The 22,509-nt window shown below is 50.6% G+C and overlaps 1 protein-coding gene across 1 annotated transcript in view; it reads left to right on the top strand.

The window, feature by feature from the left end:
- The window catches only part of LOC127672516 (kinase suppressor of Ras 2-like), a 157,587-nt gene that overhangs the window by 70,894 nt on the left and 64,184 nt on the right, over nucleotides 1-22,509 (top strand). Inside the window, exons 5-6 of the mRNA XM_052167647.1 lie at nucleotides 18,721-18,805; nucleotides 20,557-20,725. Coding sequence (XP_052023607.1) covers nucleotides 18,721-18,805; nucleotides 20,557-20,725 — 254 coding nt within the window. The remainder of the gene's footprint in view (nucleotides 1-18,720; nucleotides 18,806-20,556; nucleotides 20,726-22,509) is intronic.

The following is a 22,509-nucleotide window of genomic DNA, read 5'->3' as shown; positions in this document are numbered from 1 at the left end:
TACTGATAGCTGTGAGCCACCATGTGGTTGCTGGGAATTGAACTCAGGACCTCTGGAAGAACAGGCAGTGCTCTTAACCGCTGAGCCATCCCTCCAGCAACTTGATGCTCTTTCAGAGGACCTAGGTTCAAGTTTTATCAGCATCCCCGTCAGGCTGCTCACAGCTGCCTATAACTTCAGATCTGACGCCCTCTTGTGGCCCCTGAGTGAGCTGCACCCATGTCCATACACACATGCACTTAAAAGTAATTTTTATAAAGAAGGAGACATTATCCCAAGCCACCAATAGAGATATAACATTTAAACTAACCCTGTATGTTTTAGCTGCCTCAACTTCTCTTTTACACCAGGCTTTATAACTTGCACCAGGGCACCTAACCCTCAGTGGTGTAGTGATTCTGTGTGACCCCCATTCCTAGGAGTGACAATGGAAAAAGTCAATACCCATTGTCAGATACAGAGGTGCCTTTGCCCCTGGTTTAGAGAAACAGGTTTGCAGAATAAATGAACTACTCCCAACCAAAGGGCTTGCTGCCTACACCATCCAGGTTCAGCATGTCAGCGGCCAGTCGCTTGCCCAGCACTACCACGGATGCATTACCAAACCTTCACGCTCTCGTGATATTATTTCCACCTTAAGGTTTTAGGATGACTTATGGGAGTTTCCAAGGTCATAATTACACAGTGATTATAGCCGCTAGTGCCCTGCTTAGCCTGGGACTTTCCCTGTTCTAGCCAAAGTCCCAAGGGCTTGAGCAAATTCCTTGGTCAACCCCAAGTCAGACACTTTGCCACAGAGGCAGGTTGGTGCTAGCCAGTACATTGACTGACATGTTCCTTTTAAGGCCATTGCCAGCTTCCATAGGTGTGAACCCTCTGATCAATGCTCTAGTAAGTGGGGCAGCAGCTTCATGAGACGCCTGGCTTGGCTAAGGTACTGGTTCCACCTTTCCTGGGCTCTTTGGATGCCCACTCTGTTCGAGTCCCTTTCCTGCTTGGTAGAACAGGCTGACTCTGCTTTCTTTCCACATTAGCGATTACTCATTTGCACTTAGATGGGGCCCCTGGCCCTTTGTACAGCTGGCTGCATTACAGGATCCACTCACTGCGTTTTCAATCACTGTGTGCCCTGTACAGTCTCCTTACCTCTGTTTGCTCTGGCACCTACATACAGCATATTTCTTGCAAAGTGCTTTGTTCACAAAATAGCTGTAGCCACAGGTGATAGGGACTGGACCGTGAAGGTAGCCAGGTTGGTGTGGGAGCTCACTGCTCTACCCTTACCAAACCGGGGACCCATGGGTGCAGCTGCTGCAGCTGCCATGGAGTTCCTGGAGGCCCAGGAGGCTGTCCACCAGGCAGGATGCTGGCAGGATGTAATTACAAGCGTGTGTTTTGGAGATCACCCGCTTGAAGCCTGAACTAGCTTTTCCATGAATAGAAACACTTTACTTCTTGCAAAAACCATCCTGGGAATTAACCATCTCTGATGTGCAATAGTTTTTATTGTTGTAGGGAAAAATTTGAATGCTATTATAGTTGTATGTAAGAAAGAGATTCACATATTGGGAACTGGGTGGGGTCATGGCAATAATATTGGTGATGATGGTGATGGTGAGGAGGAGGATGGTGATGATGATGGTTATGGTAATGGTGGTAGTGTTGGTGGTGATGGTGGTGATGGTGAGGAGGAGGATGGTGATGATGATGGTTATGGTAATGGTGGTAGTGTTGGTGGTGATGATGGTGATGGTGAGGAGGAGAATGGTGATGATGATGGTTATGGTAATGGTGGTAGTGTTGGTGGTGATGATGGTGATGGTGAGGAGGAGAATGGTGATGATGATGGTTATGGTAATGGTGGTAGTGTTGGTGGTGATGGTGGTGATGGGGAGGAGGAGGATGGTAATGGTTATTGTGATGGTGGTGGTGGTGGTGAGGATGATGATGATGTTGGTGTTGATAATGATGGCCTCCTTTGAGCCATCTTTCCTGCAAGTAGAAGATGAATGATGGACCTTTGGATTGTGATACTGGGGAGCTAAAGTGTGTCTGCGGTCACCGTCTTGTCTTTCTGGGAACAAACAGGCTTGATAGTTTCAGGATCAAAAGTTATGTTCGGGTAAAACCAAGTGGTTGAAGTACAGAGAATATGAGGGAGGAAGGACAGAAGGAAAGAAGGAAGGAAGGGAGGGAGGATAGAAGGGAGGAAAGGGGTAGTCAGTCCCTCTAAAGTCACACAGGGAGCCTGAAGTGAGTTCTGCTGTAAGAGCGGCCCTTGGAGGGTTTGGAGGATCATGGCATGCTGAGAATGGTATCTGGGAAGCCTCAAGTCAGAGAACCAACCTGCTGATGTCAAGTGGGAGTTGATCCAAGAAGTATCTGACTCGGAAAAACTGAACTCTACCCCAGAAGCAGCCAGGAAGAAATGTCTCCTTCTACCCTCCCTCCATCCTGCATCCCTTTCAAGAAGCCCACTTAGAAAGATAGTTTAATATGTGAAAAAGAAAAAGATAACAATTTGGTTTAACCTTATTTGGGCAGATAGGCAGGAAAACAGGGAAAACATCTCTCATGGCTGGGCTCTTCCGCCTTGCCCTGAGGCTCGGATGGGAAGAACCAGGGTTAGCACATGGAGATACGGCTGATGAGGCTGATAGGGTTAGCCAGACACTGAGATGACAGCCCTGGAAAGGTTGGTGGGTAGGGGACCCCAACTGAGCTCTGCCCCACGTGCCCCAGTTATAGAACATCGTCTGTTCAACTGGAAATGGACATCTTTCCAAACCCTGTCTTTGGAAGAACAGCTACTGTGCCAGTCAATCAGACGACCACTTGCTACAGAGTGGGTTTCCAGGGCCCCCAGGAGTGTGTGTTGGGATCAAGGGCTTGTCTCAGTATCTGAGGTAAGTAGAACATCATTGCCTGAGAGGATTCCCAGGTGGGATTTGGAGTTTCCAACAGAAAATGGAGTGGAGATTCTGATCCAACTTGGGTTCTCATCCTGACCCCTTCCTGATTGTGCTGATGGGGTCAAGTCAGTGACCCCGTTTGAACCTTGGTGTCTTCTGCAGTGAGGTGAGGAGAGTCACACCTTCTGCCTTGCAAGGTCTCAGAGCCAAGGATGGGAGTACTGTGCCAAGGTCAGATACTTGACACAGAGTAGGTCTTCAAGAAGGCCATAGCCACTCTTCTATTTACTGTGGGGGTAATTATTGATCCTTTGCTTGGGAGATTTTTTTCAGACTAGAAACATGGGTTGGCTAGAGTACCTAATATGGACACTGGTTCAGGAGCGACATGGGTTTTCCTTGGCCAGGGGATGACCCAGGGCTCTCCCTACGCATGCTGGTAATAGACCCTGGCTGTCTAAAGCCCCAACCTGTTCAATGCAGCTGACAATGGCTGCCTTCCCTCTGTGCCCAACTTACCGGGTCACCTAACTGGCACAACCAAGCTTGCCTCTCAAATGACCTGCTTGTCATGGGATCTGGGTTTGTCCCTGATTCTAGAATCAGAAACCAGAACAAGACAACACGATATGTAATGGGGTTCTCAATATTGACTTCATCTTCTGTTTCTTCAACCCTTAATACTTGAAGAATTTAGTCTTGGGGGTGGAGTGTCCCTTTTACAAGAAGGAAGGAGGAGGGTGGGAGGATCTAGCTAACTCGGAAGAGGACCTCAGACTCAGATGTAGGACAAAAGGTACCTTGTATTTTTAAATAAATCAAAGAGATTCCCAGATACCACGGAATGGTCTTAGGTGCAGAGAAGTCACCCAGAGGCTGAAGAGATGGTTCAGACAGTAAAATGTTTCCCATAAAACAGGAGTACTTAGATTGATCCCCAAAACCCATGCAAAAAAGCCAGATATGGTGGTTGACCTGTGGTGGTTCAGGTGTGGTAGTCCAGGTGTGGTGGTCCAGGTATGGTGGTCCAGATGTAGTGGTCTATGTGTGGTGGTCCAGCTGTGGTGGTCCAGGTGTGGGGGTCTGTGTGTGGTGGTCCAAGTATGGTGGTCCAGATGTAGTGGTCTATGTGTGGTGGTCCAGGTGTGGTGGTCCAGGTGTAGTGGTCTATGTGTGGTAGTCCAGATGTAGTGGTCCAGATGTAGTGGTCTATGTGTGGTGGTCCAGGTGTGGTAGTCTATGTGTGGTGGTCCAGATGTGGTGGTCCAGGTGTGGTGGTCTATGTGTGGTGGTCCAGGTGTGGTGGTCCATGTGTGGTGGTCCAGATGTGGTGGTCCAGGTGTGGTGGTCTATGTGTGGTGGTCCAGGTGTAGTGGTCTATGTGTGGTAGACCAGATATAGTGGTCCAGGTGTGGTGGTCTATATGTGGTGGTCCAGGTGTAGTGGTCTATGTGTGGTAGTCCAGATGTAGTGGTCCAGATGTAGCGGTCTATGTGTGGTAGTCCAGATGTGGTGGTCCAGGTGTGGTGATCTATGTGTGGTGGTCCAGGTGTAGTGGTCTATGTGTGATAGTCCAGATATAGTGGTCCAGATGTAGTGGTCTATGTGTGGTGGTCCAGGTGTAGTGGTCTATGTGTGGTAGTCCAGATGTGGTGGTCCAGGTGTGGTGGTCTATGTGTGGTGGTCCAGGTGTAGTGGTCTATGTGTGGTAGTCCAGATGTAGTGGTCCAGATGTAGTGGTCTATGTGTGGTGGTCCAGGTGTAGTGGTCTATGTGTGGTAGTCCAGATGTGGTGGTCTATGTGTGGTGGTCTATGTGTGGTGGTCCAGGTGTAGTGGTCTATGTGTGGTAGTCCAGATGTAGTGGTCCAGGTGTGGTGGTCTATATGTGGTGGTCCAGGTGTAGTGGTCTATGTGTGGTAGTCCAGATGTAGTGGTCCAGATGTAGCGGTCTATGTGTGGTAGTCCAGATGTGGTGGTCCAGGTGTGGTGATCTATGTGTGGTGGTCCAGGTGTAGTGGTCTATGTGTGATAGTCCAGATATAGTGGTCCAGATGTAGTGGTCTATGTGTGGTGGTCCAGGTGTAGTGGTCTATGTGTGGTAGTCCAGATGTGGTGGTCTATGTGTGGTGGTCTATGTGTGGTGGTCCAGGTGTAGTGGTCTATGTGTGGTAGTCCAGATGTAGTGGTCCAGATGTAGTGGTCTATGTGTGGTGGTCCAGGTATGGTGGTCCAGGTGTGGTGGTCTATGTGTGGTAGTCCAGATGTGGTGGTCTATGTGTGGTGGTCTATGTGTGGTGGTCCAGGTGTAGTGGTCTATGTGTGGTAGTCCAGATGTAGTGGTCCAGGTGTGGTGGTCTATATGTGGTGGTCCAGGTGTAGTGGTCTATGTGTGGTAGTTCAGATGTGGTGGTCCAGGTGTGGTGGTCTATGTGTGGTGGTCCAGGTGTAGTGGTCTATGTGTGGTAGTCCAGATGTAGTGGTCCAGATGTAGTGGTCTATGTGTGGTGGTCCAGGTATGGTGGTCCAGGTGTGGTGGTCCAAGTGTGGTGATCTATGTGTGGTGGTCCAGGTGTGGTGATCTATGTGTGGTGGTCCAGGTGTGGTGGTCTATGTGTGGTGGTCCAGGTGTAGTGGTCTATGTGTGGTGGTCCAGGTGTAGTGGTCTATGTGTGGTAGTCCAGATGTAGTGGTCTATGTGTGGTGGTCTATGTGTGGTAGTCCAGATGTGGTGGTCCAGGTGTGGTGGTCTATGTGTGGTGGTCCAGGTGTAGTGGTCTATGTGTGGTGGTCCAGGTGTGGTGGTCCAGGTGTAGTAGTTCAGATGTGGTGGTCCAGATGTGGTGGTCTATGTGTGGTGGTCCAGGTGTGGTGGTCCAGGTGTAGTAGTTCAGATGTGGTGGTCCAGGTGTGGTGGTCCAGGTGTAGTAGTTCAGATGTGGTGGTCCAGGTGTGGTGGTTCAGGTGTAGTAGTTCAGATGTGGTGGTCCCCAGTACTGGAGAGATAGAGATTGGCCTTGATGGCCAGGCAGCCTAGATCACAGTAAGCTCTATGTCACAATAAGACACCCTGTCTCACAGAACAGGTTGAATGGCTCCTGAAGAATGGTACCCAAGGTTGACCTTTAACTTCCAAGTATACATCCATGAATGAGATCATGTACCACATCCCACCCCTATCTACACATACATGTGAGCATATACAGACATGCACCCCCACACCTATGTGAACGCATATGTAGAGACACAGAAAGACAGAGAGATAGAGTGAGAGAGAGACACACAGAGACAGACAGAGAGGCAGACAGAGAGATTTGGGCTTCATAGTCAGGCTGACCTGGGCTGGTATCAGCTTTCTGCCTCAACTATGTGATCAAAGGGACATGAATGGACACAGTGCCTGATCAGGGTCACAAAGGCTCCAGGAAGGCCACACATCCCTGCAAACACACTGTGGGTCTGCACAAGGCACTACTCTGCCCAAGTGAGCTGGGCATCTCGGAGAAGAATCACGTAAAACTTCCTCTGAAGATGGCTAACTGTCTTGTAACTCCAAGGCTTAATAGGATAAGCTTCAGTTCTGAGGAAAAGTTACTTGTGTGGAACATAGTTCCCCAAGGGAGCTGCTGGCTAAATGAGACATCTTCCTCAGACAACCAAATCTGAGTCAGCCTGATCATGTGACTACCTGGGCAGCCAAGGTAGGCAAATGGCTATTTCTGTGCTTGCCTGGGCTGCACAGTGAGTTTCAAGCCAGGCTTGCAATTTAGTGAGACCCTGGGTTTAAAAATATTAAGGAGAAGTAAGCAGGGGGCTGGGAGCCTCACCCAATGGTGGAGAGCTTTCCTGGTGCAGGCAAGGTCCTAGATTCAGTCCCCAAGATGAAGCAGATGACATGAATTTGTCTCCAGTGTTCCTCTCCACTCTGGTCCTCTTTCCTTCTTCCTCTTAGTAATGTGCCTTCTGGAAGCTCGGATGCTGGCCAGATGTTACAGAGATGGCAGAAGAGAAGAAACAAAGGTTGAATGGACAGGCAGATATGGATGAAATATTGATAATTTGGAAGAGTTTTTTTTTTAAAAACAAAATTTGAAGAAAAACTGACCCAGTTTCTATTTCTGATAATTGTATCCTTCTTACACCCAGGGTCTCCCTTGTCCCTAACAGGGGTGTGGACAGCGGTGTGCTCTCCTCGGACCTTGCCCCTTTGTGAGAAAATCTGGTCCTTTCTCTCTGTCTGACCATGGCCCAGGGCAGACCTGTGAGGTTGACAGGGGCCCACAGACCAGCACAGAGTCTGAGAAGCTGATCCCAGAGTGGAGACATGTGGAACTCCCTGGGACAAGGGCAGGACACGTTTAAACAGTTCAGTTGGCCAAGCTTGGCAATTTCAGGGGAAGTCACTGGGCCACCCACATCCCCTGTTTCTCCTGTATCCTCCTGTTCACTATGATTCAGTGTTTCATAATCTGCCTGTCTCCTACAGAGAGCAGGGACATTTCAAAAACCCGGGTCTAGGACCCAATAAAGATACTTGTTTGGGGGTGTCTTAGGGTTTCTATTCTTGCATAAACATCATGACCAAGAAGCAAGCTGGGGAGGAAAGGGTTTATTTAGCTTTCACTTCCACATTGCTGTTCATCACCAAAGGAAGTCAGGACTAGAACTCAAGCAGGTCAGGAAGCAGGAGCTGATGCAGAGGCCATGGAGGGATGTTCCTTACTGGCTTGCTTCCCCTGGCTTGTTCAGCCTGCTCTCTTACAGAACCCAAGACCACCAGCCCAAAGGTGGAACCACCCACAATGGGCCTTCCCCTCTTGATCCCTAATTGAGAAAATGCCCCACAGCTGGGTCTCATGGAGACATTTCCCTAACTAAAGCTCCTTTCTCTGTGATAACTCCAGCCTGTGTCAAGTTGACACACAAAACCAGCCAGTACAGGAGGGGATTTATTTTTATACTTTTTTGAGATACGGTCTTGGTATGAAATCTGAGTTGGCCTGGGGTTCACAATCCTCCTATGCCAGACTCTCAAATACTGAGAGCCCAGCTGAGCACTGCCAGGCTCAGCTGGACTCAGGACCAGTTAAGCAAGCATCAACACTTAGCTCAGTACTTATATGTAATCTATTTACCCTGAGCAATCACACTGCAATATACAGATATGGGTACAGCCATTTTTCAAGGTCAGGAAGACTGACGCCCAAGAAGATAGCAGAAAGGTGGGGGTCCTTGCATACATACAGAAAGTATATTACCGGCTTCCTACCATGAACCAATGGCTGTGCTGGGCACTGGGGCGGTGTTGGGGAGGGCATAAGAAGAAAGATAGAAAAATCCCTTCCTTCCAGGTCTTATTGTCTGGGGAAGGGGTTCCATCAAAGCATCCAAACCCAACTGTGTGACTTCAGTCTGAACACCTTGCTCCTCACCTGACTGTTCAAAAATTGCCTCTTAGAAGTTTTAGCAAATGGATGTGGAGCTTGTTGTGGTCTCTGCAATGAAAAAGACCTCATTCCTTTCAGAGGCTCCAGGTGATATTATTAACTAAATCACTCCATATGTGTCCTGAGTACCTACTATGTGCCACGCTGTGGACCTACTATGTACCACTTCACTGTGGCATGGCGTGTCTAGTCATGTCACTAAGCACGGGGTAAACCCAGGCATGGTTCTCTGCTCAGATCACTAGAAGACAGGCAGGAAGATGGATAGGTGGATGGGCAGGCATGTTAGTAGTCTATCTTGTAATCAGCTCTGACTGGGGAAGGCAAGGTGTGGCTTTCTGGTTGGAAGGGAGTCAGGGAGGGTTCCCTGGAGGAAGCTATGGTTGAGCTGATCTGGGATGGGAGCTGGCAGCGCTGTGTCAGGAGGACCCCTGGCGAGAGCAACGGGGATGCTCAGGGTGCCTTGAAATGGGCTGCCCAGGAAGGAACGGGTGCTTGGTGAGGCCGGAGCTTTGGCCACAGCTCTAGGCTCAAGGGGCAGAGGGGATGCTAGGAACTGAGTGTAAGCAAATTTCCTGAGGTTTGCTGGGTCTCAGTATGAGACTGACTTTTATCCTAAGAGCAAGGACGGATGAAGGCAGGGTGTCTAGACAGAGGGAATGCTGGGTAAGCCACAGATGCGTCTGTAGAAGGAGCCACGGTGGGCTTGTAGATGGAAGGAATGCTGGGTAAGCCACAGTAGAAGGAGCTATGGTGGGTGCATAGACAGAGAGAATGCTGGGTAAGCCGCAGATGCATCAGTAGAAGGAGCCAAGGTCCCCCTTTGTCTTCGTCCGCTTCCTAACCTGTGTCTACTTCCTGTAGCCCAGTCCCTATTTAAGTGTTCCAGGGCTTCATGCAACGTTCCCAAACCAAATCCCTCGCCATTTCTAGTGGGCTAATTGCTCTGGGTGCCACGGCTTCCTCAGTATGACGGAACATGCCCTTAGAGTGGGGTCCACATAAACTCTCCCTTCTTAAGCTGCCCTAGTCAGTATTCCCACCTAGAAAGTGGGAGTGATAATAGCTATTTCTTACAGTTATAAGATTCAAAGGAAGTAGTGCGTGGAAAATGTGTAATTTGGTGACTGGTGAATGAGTCTTTGAGTTACTTGGCAGTGGTGATTAAGGTTGGGGTGTTGTTTTTGATGTGTTGACAGTGATGATGAGTATAGGCATTATCCTAAGCACACTTCAGTGTGTGAAGTTAACGTGGATAGTGTTGGTAAAGAAGGAGCTGTTGCCACTTGCTCTTGGACCCCCAGGGTTGAACTGGAAGAGGCACACTTGGCAGCCTCTCTCTGGAGTTGTCGTCTGGGTTGCTGAGGATCACGTCTGCCATTGCTGCCTCCAAGCGCCTCACATAGTGCTGTCCACAGGGTTTTAGACCATTGGGGCATCTCATCTGTCCATCTGCTTCTTCCTCCACTCATCTACCCATCCACCCACCCATCTGCCCATCCATGTATCCACCCCCTCACACGTCTATCCATCCACCTATCCACCCACCCATCCATCCATCCACTTATCCATCTACCCATCCACCCACCCACCTGCCCATCCATGTATCCACCCCCTCACACATCCATCCAACCACCTATCCACCCATCCATCCATCCATCCATCCATCCATCCACCTATCCATCCACCCATCCACCCACCCCTCTGCCCATCCATGTATCCACCCACTCACACATCCATCCATCCACCTATCCACCCATCCATCCACCCATCCACCCTATCCATCCACCCATCCACCCTATCCATCCACCCATCCACCCACCCATTCTCCCATCCATCTACCTGTTCATATACCCATCCACCCATCTATCCACCCACTCATCCATCCATTATCTACCCATTAATCCATCATCACTCATCTATAAATCCACCCACCCATCCACCCATCTACCCACCCATCCATCCATCCATCTATCCATCCATCCACCCATCTTCCAGCTCATTCATCTACCTTTCCTTCTATCCATCTCTACCCATCCACCATCTACCCATCCACCATCCACCCATCTACCATCCATCCATCCACCATCCATCCACCATCCACCCATCCACCATCCATGCATCCACCATTCACCCATCTACCATCCATCCATCCACCATCCATCCATCCACCATCCACCCATCCACCATCCACCCATCCACCATCCACCCATCCACCATCCACCCATCCACCATCCACCCATCCACCATCCACCATCCACCCATCCACCATCCACCATCCACCCATCCACCATCCACCCATCCACCATCCACCCATCCACCATCCACCCATCCACCATCCACCCATCCACCATCCACCCATCCACCATCCACCCATCTACCATCCATCCATCCACCCATCCACCATCCACCCATCTACCATCCATCCATCCACCATTCACCCATCCACCATCCACCCATCCACCATCCATCCATCCACCATCCATCCATCTACCATTCACCCATTAGTCCATGCATCAGTCCTTCCACCCACCAGTCATCCATCCATTTACCAGCTCATCCCTCTATCTGTCCACCCATCCAGATTTATATCCATCTCATCCATCCATGCACCCATCCAGCCATCTTTCTTTTTCTCTGTCTTTCAGGTTAAAGTGCCACAATAAATGCACCAAAGAAGCCCCGCCCTGTCACCTCCTGATCATCCACCGAGGAGGTAAGTATTTAACACTGCTACTCTGAGGTGGGCTTTGGAGCTCGGGGATCCAATGCAGCCCCCCACCAGCTTGACTCCAGATACCTCCCGATCCCTAGATCCTTGCCCACTCGATGTCTTTTCTCCTAAAGCCTCTTCCTCCCTGCCATGTTCCCTATGCATTCTAATACCTGACACCTCTCTTTCTCTCCCTCTCTTCTTCCCTCCCTCCTTCCCTCCCTCCTTCCCTCCCTCTTCCTTCCCCCCTCTCCCTTCCTCTTGTCATTCCCTCCCTCTTTCCCTCCCTCTTTCCCTCCCTCTTTCATTCCCTCCTCCTCTCCTTCCCTCCCTCCCTCATTCTCTCTCCCTGCAATGTTTTTTATTAGTAATTTGAGCATCTCAGACAATGTGTTCTGAACACACTCACCTCCTTCCATCACCAGCTTCATATCCCTCCCAACACAGCTTTGAGATCTTTCTTTATCCCGCCCCCCCCCCCCCAACCCCATTGTGTCACCCAGCGAGTCTTGCCATTGGAGCCTGCCTTGGTGTGAGGCCAATCTACCAGGAGTCACATCATTAAAGAAATGAGATTTCTCCCTGGGGTTTCTTTTTCTTTTCTTTTTTGTTTTTATTTGGTTTTCGAGACAGAGTCTCACTGTGTAACCCTGGCTGTCCTGGAACTCACTCTGTGGGCCAGGCTGGCCTCGAACTCAGAGATCCGCCTGCCTCTGCCTCCCAAGTGCTGGGATTACAGGTGTGCACCACCACCACACGGCCTCTCCTTGGGGTTTCAAGGGAAGCCGTTTCTTCCCTTTCGGGCCTGGTCATGTCTCTCTTTTCAGTGCTTATTCAAGGCCTGATCTTGTCTCTCCTGATTGGAGATCACCCTCTCCCAGGAAAACTTCTTCCTACAGGGCAATCTTATACCAGCTCCTTCCCTAAAGCAATGCACCTACACTCCTCTTTAACAAAAGTGTGGTCCATGCATATGTGTGTGAACCAGACATTTCCTGGCCCTGCCCCAGAGATGCTGGATCAGCACCTGCCTTTTTGAATTGGACCTAGTGTGTGTGTGTGGGGGGGGGTCCCATGCACATCACAGCCAGAAGGATTGTTGATGAAGAAGAGTTGTACCAACTCACACGCTGATGAGGGCCAAGCAAGCCTCCTGAGTGAGAGAGACTGGGGGAGTGGAGCCTGGCACACTGGAAAGTCCAGGCAGGTTCTTCCCAGAGAGGGTGAGCAGCTATGGTATCCAGACAGGCAGACTTATGTCACCTACGTTTGTGACATTTCAAGTAGAAGCCTGTGTCGTTTTAGGTGTCTTAGTGACTTCTTGGCCAGCCGTCAGCCACTGCCTCCATCTCTAGGTTGCATGGAGCCTCAGACCCAACAGAGAGCAAGCTTAAGACCCAACAAGGCTGGACCTTCCTTTGCCACCACCCCATCTCCCCTGGCATTGCTCAGCTCAGACATGGCCTGGGAGTATTCATCCAGGTTCAGACTGAACCTAAGAGAAGCTTCAGGCAAGAAGTGAGTTTTCCCCTAAAGCAGGCTCACAGCTGTCAGAGGCGGTTGGTTGGGTTTTGATGTTTTTCTCACCTTGGGTCTCCAAGAGGAGAGAAGGATGTGGAGGAGTGTTTGGCTCTCTCCTCTCCTGCCTCTTCCCACCCCACAACCTTAACGCACCTAGCATGGCTATTTTGAAACCTGAGTGCACATAGCTCTCTGAGCCCATGCCCGAGGTCAGCATCACTGGGGAATTTGCCTTCCACCGAATCCTGCCCTGTAGCGTAGTGTAGTGGGATGCTTTGAAGGTTAACTCCCCCAGGGAGTTGAAAGCCAGGGTGTGGGAGGGTGAGCCTCCCCCAGAGCCTGGTATTTGGAGAAGGGCCTCCTTCCTCCCACCTGCTGCCTTCTAGGCCAAGCTCCCTGGGCCCTGGGAGGGCTGGTGTCTTGCAAGTAAATCAAAGAGAACTTTCCTGAAGAAGTCCACTGGCTTCTTGCATTCCCCCACCTCCCTGTTGGTGGGAAGTTGAAAATAGAGTCTGTTTCCATGGTAATGGCAGCTCAGTCTAAGCAGAGAAATTAAATCCCTGGGTCACAGCAAAGCTTTAATTCCACATCCAGCGCCCCGCAACCCCTCTCCCCCCCCCCCCACACACACAACAAAATACAACTAACAAGGAGAGGAGAGGTGCTAGGCAGGCATATCTGAACTTGAGTAGACTCGCTACTGTTGCATGCTGTGTTCCTTATGAGTGACAGAAATAACAAGAGGCAGGCACTCTCAGAGCATCGAGTCCTGCCCCACAGGAAGCAGCTATTTAGCATCGCTTGCCTCTACGCCCAACTCCGGCTCTGGGTGTGACATCAGGGGATGACTGGAGGAGCTGAGCCTTTATTGTCAGGATCCACAGTTATTTGGGACAAATGTGGTCCAGCGTGTGACAGTTTTTTTTTTTAAGTCCCAATAAACTCCACACATAACAGAAGACATCCTAACACACAGAAGCCCAAGGACAGGTGTGCATCATGACGCATGCACTAATTGCAGGCCTCCAGGAATCAGGGCTCTCTTACATTGCGAGCCAAGTTCAAGGCTGGTGTGCAAGGTGTTAAGTCGTGGGCAGTAGCATCCGCGTGAAAGAAAAAAAAAAAGAAATGAGAGAACGCAGCTTCCTGTTTCTGTTGTCCAAAAACACGTGTGAGGGGATAGATAACTAAAATAAGAAATGGCAGAAAGCAATATGTAGATAGTGAGGTGGTGGCTCAGTTGGTAAATTAGCCCCTGCCATTCTGCCTTGCATGCTGAAGACCTGGGCTTAGGGCCCCAGAATGCATGCCAAAATGCCAGGGTGACAGGACACACCTGTAACCCCAGTGCTGGGGGTGGGACTCTAGGTGGCGGATCCCTGAAGCTCATTGGCTAGCTAGCATAGCCCAAACTGTGAGCTCCAGGTTGAGTGGCAGAGCCCATCTCAAAAAATTAAGTGAGGGCTGGAGAGATGGCTCAGAGGTAAAGAGTACCAGCTGCTCTTCCAGAGGTCCTGAGTTCAATTCCCAGCAACTACATGGTGGCTCACAACCATCCGTAATGGGATCTGACGCCCTTTTCTGGTGTGTCTGAAGACAACGACAGTGTACTCACAGATTCAATAAATGCATACACCTTAATTTTAAAAATTAAGGGAGAGTGAGATCGATCAAGGAAAGACCTAGGGTGAGCCCAGGCCACCACACATGCACCCACATGTACACACACACCTATGTGACACATCTAGAGTGACAAGTACCTTTGTGTATCTTGCATGAACCCACACTCACAGCCACATGTGTGCACGCACACACAACGCATCTCCACTAACAAGTACACATATTAGTATACTTTGCATGAACATACACAAATACCAACAGGTGGTGCACACACACATACACACACACACACACACACACACTCACTACACACATAATACAGAGTTTAAAAACCACGGAGTACACCCAGAATGTTTGTCACAGTGATTCATGGCTATCATTTCTAGTGTTTCTAGTGTCACTGGTAGGTTTCAAAGTGGGATCTGAGCTGGGCTGTCCTGATATGACCAAAGCTGATGTGATACTTAGACTGTCTTTGCTGTTTTTACCCTACGGACCCAGCAAGGTTAGTGCGAACAGAGTCGGTCCCCTGTGACATCAACAACCCTATCCGGAAGCCCGCCCGCTATTCAGATCTCCACATCAGCCAGACACTCCCCAAAACCAACAAAATAAACAAGGTAAGGTGTGGCTTTTATGGGGTGAGGGGTGGTGGGGCAGACAGTGGTGGCTGGGTCAGATGGTGGGTGGGAAGGAGGAGAGGCACGAGATGGAACATGGTGCTCACACTCCTGGGCTCTCCTGGTTCTGGCTGGTTTATGTGCTGTAAAGCCTGCAGGGCGGAGGGAAACCATCGTGTGATGGGTTGAAGAGAGACTGGGGGCAGACTGTGTCTGGTTTAGAAGCAGGCCTGTGGAAATAAGACGGGATGAATGGGGGGAGGGGGCAGAAGGGAGTTTCCGTGGTATTCCAGACCCTGGCTGCTCTCTAGTATGCCTCCCATCTGCCAGAGCAGCTGTGTACACGGTGGTGGGCTTTCCGAACATCTGTTGAACTAAGGGGTGGTGATCTTCTTAGCTTCGGCGGGGAATTAGATGGATGGGTAGCTATTGCTCAGGCCTTAGCAACGGCTGGATCAGTGTCTTCCCTCTGGCGGACGGCCAGCAGGCGGCTCCCTGCACATCCTTCTTTCTGGCATGATCTGTCTATGTTGCCTTTGGCGTGTGGATGGGCTATGCTGAAATCGGCCCAGGAACAGTTCTACCCGGCGCTAGAAGCCAGTTTTGCAGATGTCAGGAGGTGGTTCCTCAGGGCCCATGAAGCCTCTGTTTATTATGTTGATAAAGTGTGGTGTGAACATAGAGATGGGGGAGTCACAGATCTGGAAGCAGATGAGCATCCCCTTGGCAAAGTGTGGCCTCGCCGTTGAGAGGAAGATCCCTTCACCATCCTCTCTCTCCTCACAGGGGCCAGAGTGGGTCTCAATGGGTATTACTCAAAGGCTGCCATTCTGCCTAAAAACCATTCTGCTGGTTTCTAGAAAGCAACTCTAATTTATGTATTTATTTTCCTATTTTTAAAAATTTTATTTATTTAATGTATGAGCGCTCTACTGCATATACATCCGCCTGTCTGAAGAGGGCATCAGATCCCCCTATAGATGGTTGTGAGCCACCATGTGGTTGCTGGGAATTGAACTCAGGACCTCTGGAAGAGCAGCCTGTGCTCTTTACCACTGAGCCATCTCGCCAGCCCATTTTCCCACTTTCTTGTGCATGCGTGTACATGGGTGCTCGCGTGTGGGTGCATGTGTACACGTGTGATGATGAGACATGTGTACACGTGTGTAATGAGCGTGCATGCTGCGGTCAGGGGTTGATGTCCAGAACATCTTTGTGGGCTTTTGGACCTTACTGAAGAAGGGCCTCTTAATTAAATCCAGAGGTTAACTCTAGGGCTGTTTCTGCTTTCGCCACACTGAAAATCGGACATTGTTTTTATTGTTAGTTTTTGGAGCAGTCACCTCTGGCTTCTTGTCACATCAGCTGAGAATTTGTAAGATCCTGTGTTCTGGGGCCAGGGCAAACTGCCACCAGCCTTGATGGCCGTGGAACTGGAGGCAAGTGACTTGCTCTCTCCAGGCTTAAGTTTGAAGTTTTCCTCTCTATAAAATGGGCACGTTCCAGCTGTCTACTGCCATACAACAAACACCCCCAAATCAGCAGTGCGTAATACCCGCCCTCTTGTTATGCTTAAAGTTTTGGGGCTAGAGGCTAGGAGTTGGGACAGAGAACCACCGGGGCAGTGTGTGTGTGTGTGTGTGTGTGTGTGTGTGTGTGAGAGAGAGAGAGAGAGAGAGAGAGAGAGAGAGAGAGAGAGAGATTTTGTCTTTGCCGCAGGATATGCAGACACTCTATTGGAAAACCCCTTGTAACTGGTGGCTAGTGACATGTAGAACCAGGCTGAGTTCGCCCAGCATCCGCTTTTGCAGTAACTCAAGCCACACCCACACTGTCCGCTGCCACTTTACCCTGTGGTAACAGACAAGTTGATGAATCATCACAAGAAGGTCTATGCATCTGGAAAGCCCTGATGTTTACCATCAACTGCTTCACAGTTTCACAGGTTTCTTCTCTCTTATGGCTGGCACCTGGGCTGGGAGGGGTTAAAGTCAGCCAGAAAGGCTGCCCGCAGGCCTGTCCTTCCTCCCAATATGGCTGCTTCACGGCATGTGTGCGTCTGACGTGGTGGCTCATGGGACCTTGGCAGTGTTATATCCACCGTTCTTTCCTAAGGAGGCAACCACAGGTGGGGGGATTTGAGGTTGGGGAAGGTAGACTCCAGTTGACTTCAGGAGAGAAGCTTTGGGTTGCTGCTTTGTGATGCTCACGGTGGCCAGCTCTGGAGAGCTTTCCCCAGAGGCGGCACTAAACATTTCAAAATGCTTTGTGCCTCCTGGAGCAGAGTGATGTTGAGGGAACTGTAACAGTGTTGTCTTTGATCTCAGGGCTTCAAGCAAAACATCAAGTCGGGGCTCCTTCACTTTGGCTGTTTCGGGGGAGTGTCAAGACTGGTTCTGGCGAGACAAGGGATGGAGGGAGGAAGGAAGCAAAGAAACTTCTAAAAGGGGATCCCCCACTGGGACAGCTGAGGGGGCTCAGGTGGCTTGTCCCTCCAGAAGGGACTGCGTATCTTAAAACCCATCTTTTCTTCTGTGACACTGTCAGGGGGCAGGAGTTCAACGCCACTCAGAGACCTTTCCGTCTGGCATGACCAGTGCCGGAGCCTCTTGATGTCAGATGGGAGAAAAACAAGGGGCAGACGGCCGAGCCGCCGTGCCGTGTCTGCCAGGAGGGGCCCTCAGAGGGGGGCAGCAGAGGGGACAGGCTCTCTTGGCCAGGCTGGGCTATTTTTTGCCTCATCCTTGTCTTGCTGGCTTCGTGCAGATTCTCCTTGTCAGGCATGATGTGGTCAGTGAGCAGATTTCTCAGTCAATTTGCTCGGAAGAGCTCCTGCTCCTGCTCCTGCTCCTGCTCCTGCTCCTGCTCCTGTTTTTTTTGTTGTTGTTGTTTGGCCTCCCGCCTGGCCCGATCCATCCCAGTTCACAGTTGAGGCCCTGATTCCTCACCTGGCAGCTTGGCAGGACATAGATTTTGGAGTCAGAAAGCTTGGGTTTGTAGCACACCTCCTTAATGTGCTGTGTCGCTGTGAGGAGGGCCAGCTCAACACCGGTTTGCCTTTGTCTTTCCCTCCATAGAATGGGCAAGGTGGGAGTGGTGGGGAGGGTTGGATGTGTGGTGCGTATAAAGGATTTAGTCTACCAGTAGGTGCTCAGGAATGGAGGAGGGCGAAGGAAGGAAGAGGAGGGAAAGGAGGAGGGAGAGGAAGAGGAGGGAGAGGAAGAGGAGGAGGGAGAAGAAGAAGAAGAGAGAGAGGAAGAAGAGGAGGGAGAGGAAGAAGAGGAGGGGAGGAGGAGGGAGAGGAAGAGGAGGAGAGAGAGAAGGGAGAGGAGGAGGGAGAGGAGGGAAAAGAAGAAGGGAAGGGGGAGGGTAGGTGAGGATGAGGATATAAAGGAGGAGGGGGAGGAGGGAGAGAAAGAGGAGGAGGGGGAGAAGGAGGGAGAGGAAGAGGAGGAGGGAGAGAAGGGAGAGGAGGAGGGAGAGAAGGGAGAGGAGGAGGGAGAGGAGGGAGAAGAAGAAGGGAAGGGGGAGGGTAGGTGAGGATGAGGATGTAAAGGAGGAGGGGGAGGAGGGAGAGGAAGAGGAGGAGAGGAAGAGAGAAGGAGAGGAGGGGAAGAAGGAGGGGAAGCACAGTAATGGAATGAACAGAGAAAGAAAGGGAGAGGAAAGGAGAAGGATAAAGGTAGAGGAAGAAGAAAGGGAAAAGAAAGATGAGGGCAAAGGAGAATGAGAGGAATAAATGCTGAGAAGAATAAAAGAAGTCAAAGAAGCAGGTGGAAGCAATGGGAGGAGCGAGGGAGTGGAGAAGACGGTGAGGGGGAGAGGTAGAGAAGGACTGCATGCGGAGAGAAGCCGGACACGCAACCTCAGTTGCAGCTGCGACCCCAGGTACTATCGCACAAGACCGGTCTCCAGCCCTCAGGGCATCAGCACAGACATCTTCACTAGTGCCAAGGCCTTGGCTCTTCCTGCTGTGAGCAGGAGGTTGGAAGATTGGGCATGCTGGCTTGTTGCAGTTTCAGGGAACAGAGCCCTCCTAGCTCATTAAAGTGAGCTGCTCTAAGGGTTGCCAAGAGGCAAGGGCAACAGCAGGCCACTCTTAAGGAGCTGGGCTCTCTGAAAGTAGACCTGCGCGATGGTCTCAAGTCAGGTGGGCTGCCTGACCCCAGTGACACCAGGACTTTGCTTGTAAAGATCTATTGTTTCGATTGTGTGGAGGTGGATATGTGCACATACGGGCAGGTGCCCGAGGCGGCCAGAAGAAGGCGCTGGATTCCCTGGAGCTGGAGTCACAGCAGCTGTGAGCCTTGTGGTATGGGTGCTGGGAACTAATCTTGTGTCTCCCAAAAGAGCAGTATGCGTGCTTCACCACAGACTCATCTGTCTAGCCCTAGACACTGTTGTTCTAAAGACATGAAAAGCTCACTGTGGCTGACTGCAGACCCATCACGATGTACCATTCTCACACACCCGAGAGAGAGGCTGAGTAGATACCACACTGGGCACTGGTTCGGATACCAAGAAAACCGCTCATGGTAGGGTGTGAGTGTGAACCAGCTCAGCCACACCAGAGAGCTACATAGGTGCACACAAACCCTGTTACAAATATTTATAGCAGCTTTATTCTCACACACACAAAGGAGGCAACCCCAAGCAGGAAGCAGCTTAGATGTCCCTCACAGGGCGATAATTCACAAAACTCTGCATCCATACGGCAGAGTATGTCTCAGCACTGCTGAAGTCATTATATTTGTGTAAAGATGCTTTCTCAAGGCTTGGAAGGAGGACTGCCTCTTCCTGCTCTGAGTGGCTTCTGCAGTCCTTGACTCCCGGTGGCGTCCCTCTGGTGTCTGTCTGTCTTCACATCCTCTTCTTTTTGCATCTTTCTTCTTTCCTGTCTGTCGCGAGGATACTCATCCTTCGAGTCAGGACCCAGCCTGCCTCTCGAGCTTTGTCTTTGACTTCTACAGTGACCCTTGTTCTAACTGGGATCAGGTTTCTAAACTTCAGGGTGACGTGTCTTGCAGGAGGGCACATTAAACTCACTGAAATTCATCCAGCAAGGCCATTCTACACACCCACTTAAGGGCTGACTGGAGCTTCCTTTGGAGCTGGTCTGAGGGCACGACAGATAATGCAGGACCCAGGTGCATGCTGGGAGGATGCTGGAGGCTCACTCCCACACTCTCTCTAGCTGTCAGGCTGTTGATTCTTTAATAAACACTTGGGAGGAAAAGTGTCAGAGTTGGGGACAGGTCTCTGGGCACCTCGGCATGGGGCCCCCTCCAGATCAAAGAGTCACTGGCTGCGCTGGCTGCCACCTCTGCAGATTTCATTACGTGGTAACCTCTCCTGCCTCGAGGTCCAGTGGCAAGAAGGAACACGACTCCAGAAACTTCCCTCCACATCTGGGCACAACCTCTTTAAAGGGACTGGCTCTGGTGTTTTGTCTCTGTGTGTGTGTTAGAGGCCATATACCTGAGGAGACAAAGGTTGGCTTTGGATGTCTTTCCCTGTAACCTGTCACTTTCTATCTTTTTGTTTATTTTTTATTAGATAGGGTCCCTCACGGATCTAGGCTAGACTCTGGAAGGATCTAACAGTTACAGAAGGGGCAGCCGTTGCTGAGGAAGCTGGCTTGGGAACTCTTTCCTGCCCGGCTCTGCCACTGTGTCTCTGCTTCCCCGTCTGTCCCTGACCCCTGCCCTGTTTTTCTTTCCACAGGACCACATCCCTGTCCCTTACCAGCCAGACTCCAGCAGCAACCCCTCCTCCACGACGTCCTCCACGCCCTCCTCACCGGCACCCCCCCTCCCTCCCAGCGCCACGCCGCCTTCTCCCCTGCACCCTTCCCCGCAGTGCCCGAGACAGAAAAAGAACTTCAGCCTTCCAGGTACTTCTGTGCTGCAGAGACAGGTGGATGCCATCGGAAGGGGAAGAGATGGGGGTTGGTTTGGGGTCATTGCCAAAGCCAGCCAGGAAGGGGGGCGCAGCCCTTGCCTGAAAGCAATGGGTTGATGATAAGAGAGGGCCCGGGAGACATGCGGATGTGTGCTTAGCAGTCATGGGGCCACATTTCATCATTTGAGAGAATGGAAAGTCAGACAAAAGAGGAAACAGGGAACAGGAACTCTTAGAGATGTGGTTTTTGCTCAGCATTGAACTGATGTCTTTACCTGGCTAAGTCACAAGGCAGAGGCACCTGCTCCAGAGTCACCAGTTGTTCAGTGAGACAAGCTGGTTGGGATTGGTGGCGGGTGCTGTGCCGAGGACGCCCGGGGACACATGCCAGGGCAGGGTTACTTCACAAGTCTCAGCACAGCTGCCAGTCTTGGCTCAGAATGGAGTGTGTGAGGTCCTGGATTCCAGATCCGCATCTGCTTGTCCTGCTCCAGCTGTGCGACCTCTGGTTCCGGTCCCTCTGCTCACTCCCTACACAAATGGTGGAAGAACCGTGTGTGATGAGATACACGGCAGCCCCGTTGTCCTTAGACCCGGGAGAGGGGCTTTGTCTGCCTTCAAGTGGATCAGGCCCAAGACTCTTTTTTGTTTTTAAAGATATATTTATTGCCGGGCAGTGGTGGCGCACGCCTTTAATCCTAGCACTTGGGAGGCAGCGGCAGGCAGATTTCTGAGTTCGAGGCCAGCCTGGTCTACAGAGTGAATTCCAGGACAGCCAGGTCTACACAGGGAAGCCCTGTCTCAAAAACAAACAAACAAACAAAAAATATATTTATTTATTATATGTAAGTACAATGTAGCTGTCTTCAGATACCAGAAGAGGGCATCAGATCTCTGTAGGGATGGTTCTGAGTCCACCTTGTGGGTGCTGGGATTTGAACTCAGGACCTTTGGAAGAGCAGTCAGTGCTCTTACCCACTGAGCCATCTCTCCAGCCCCAGACCCAAGACTCTTGCTGCTCCCTCCAGGGCCCTCCCATAGGGTCCAAGAAGGCTCTGTCAACCAGGTGTCCGTCATTACAGTAGTCCAGAAATGGCTGATGAGGTCGCCAGAGGGGAACGTCCGTGCTGTACAATCACGAGGACCTGAGTTAATAATGTTTAAGAAAGGGAAAATAAAAAGCCTGGTGCAGTGATACAGGCTTGGGATCCCAGCGCTGGGGAGCTGGAGAAAGATGCATCATGGGAGCTCACTGGCATCCAGTCCAGCCAAACTGTTGAGGGCTAGCTGATGTGACATCATCTCATAAAACAAAGCAGAAAGAACCTTGGGAATGACACCTAAGGTTGGCCCCTGGCTGCTGCATACATGTGCACACACCAAATATACACACCCACATACTCACATGCACTTGCACACACACACACACACACACACACACACACACAAATGCTATTGGAGTCACCCTCTGGGGAAGCTAGTTTGTTGACTGAAGTTATCAATGGATTCATGGATTCAGTCATGTCACTTCTAGGAATCTCTATTCACACACTCGTGCAAGAACACCAGGATCTATGTGTAAGGACGTCAGCCATTGCCACAGTGAGGAACTGAAATATGCCAATTGAAAGGATGCTAGGTTGCCATTCAAAGGGACTCGGTACTCTACAGAGATTTCCCAGAATGCAAAGGGTTTTTTTAAGTGGAAAGAATAAAATGTACAAAATAATTGGTATATTGTCATTGTTCGTTGTGAATTCTTTGCACATATTTGTG

This window comes from Apodemus sylvaticus, chromosome 22 (genome assembly GCF_947179515.1).
Source record: "Apodemus sylvaticus chromosome 22, mApoSyl1.1, whole genome shotgun sequence".
Taxonomy (NCBI): Eukaryota; Metazoa; Chordata; class Mammalia; order Rodentia; family Muridae; genus Apodemus; species Apodemus sylvaticus.
This window is presented reverse-complemented; position numbering and strand designations above follow the sequence as displayed.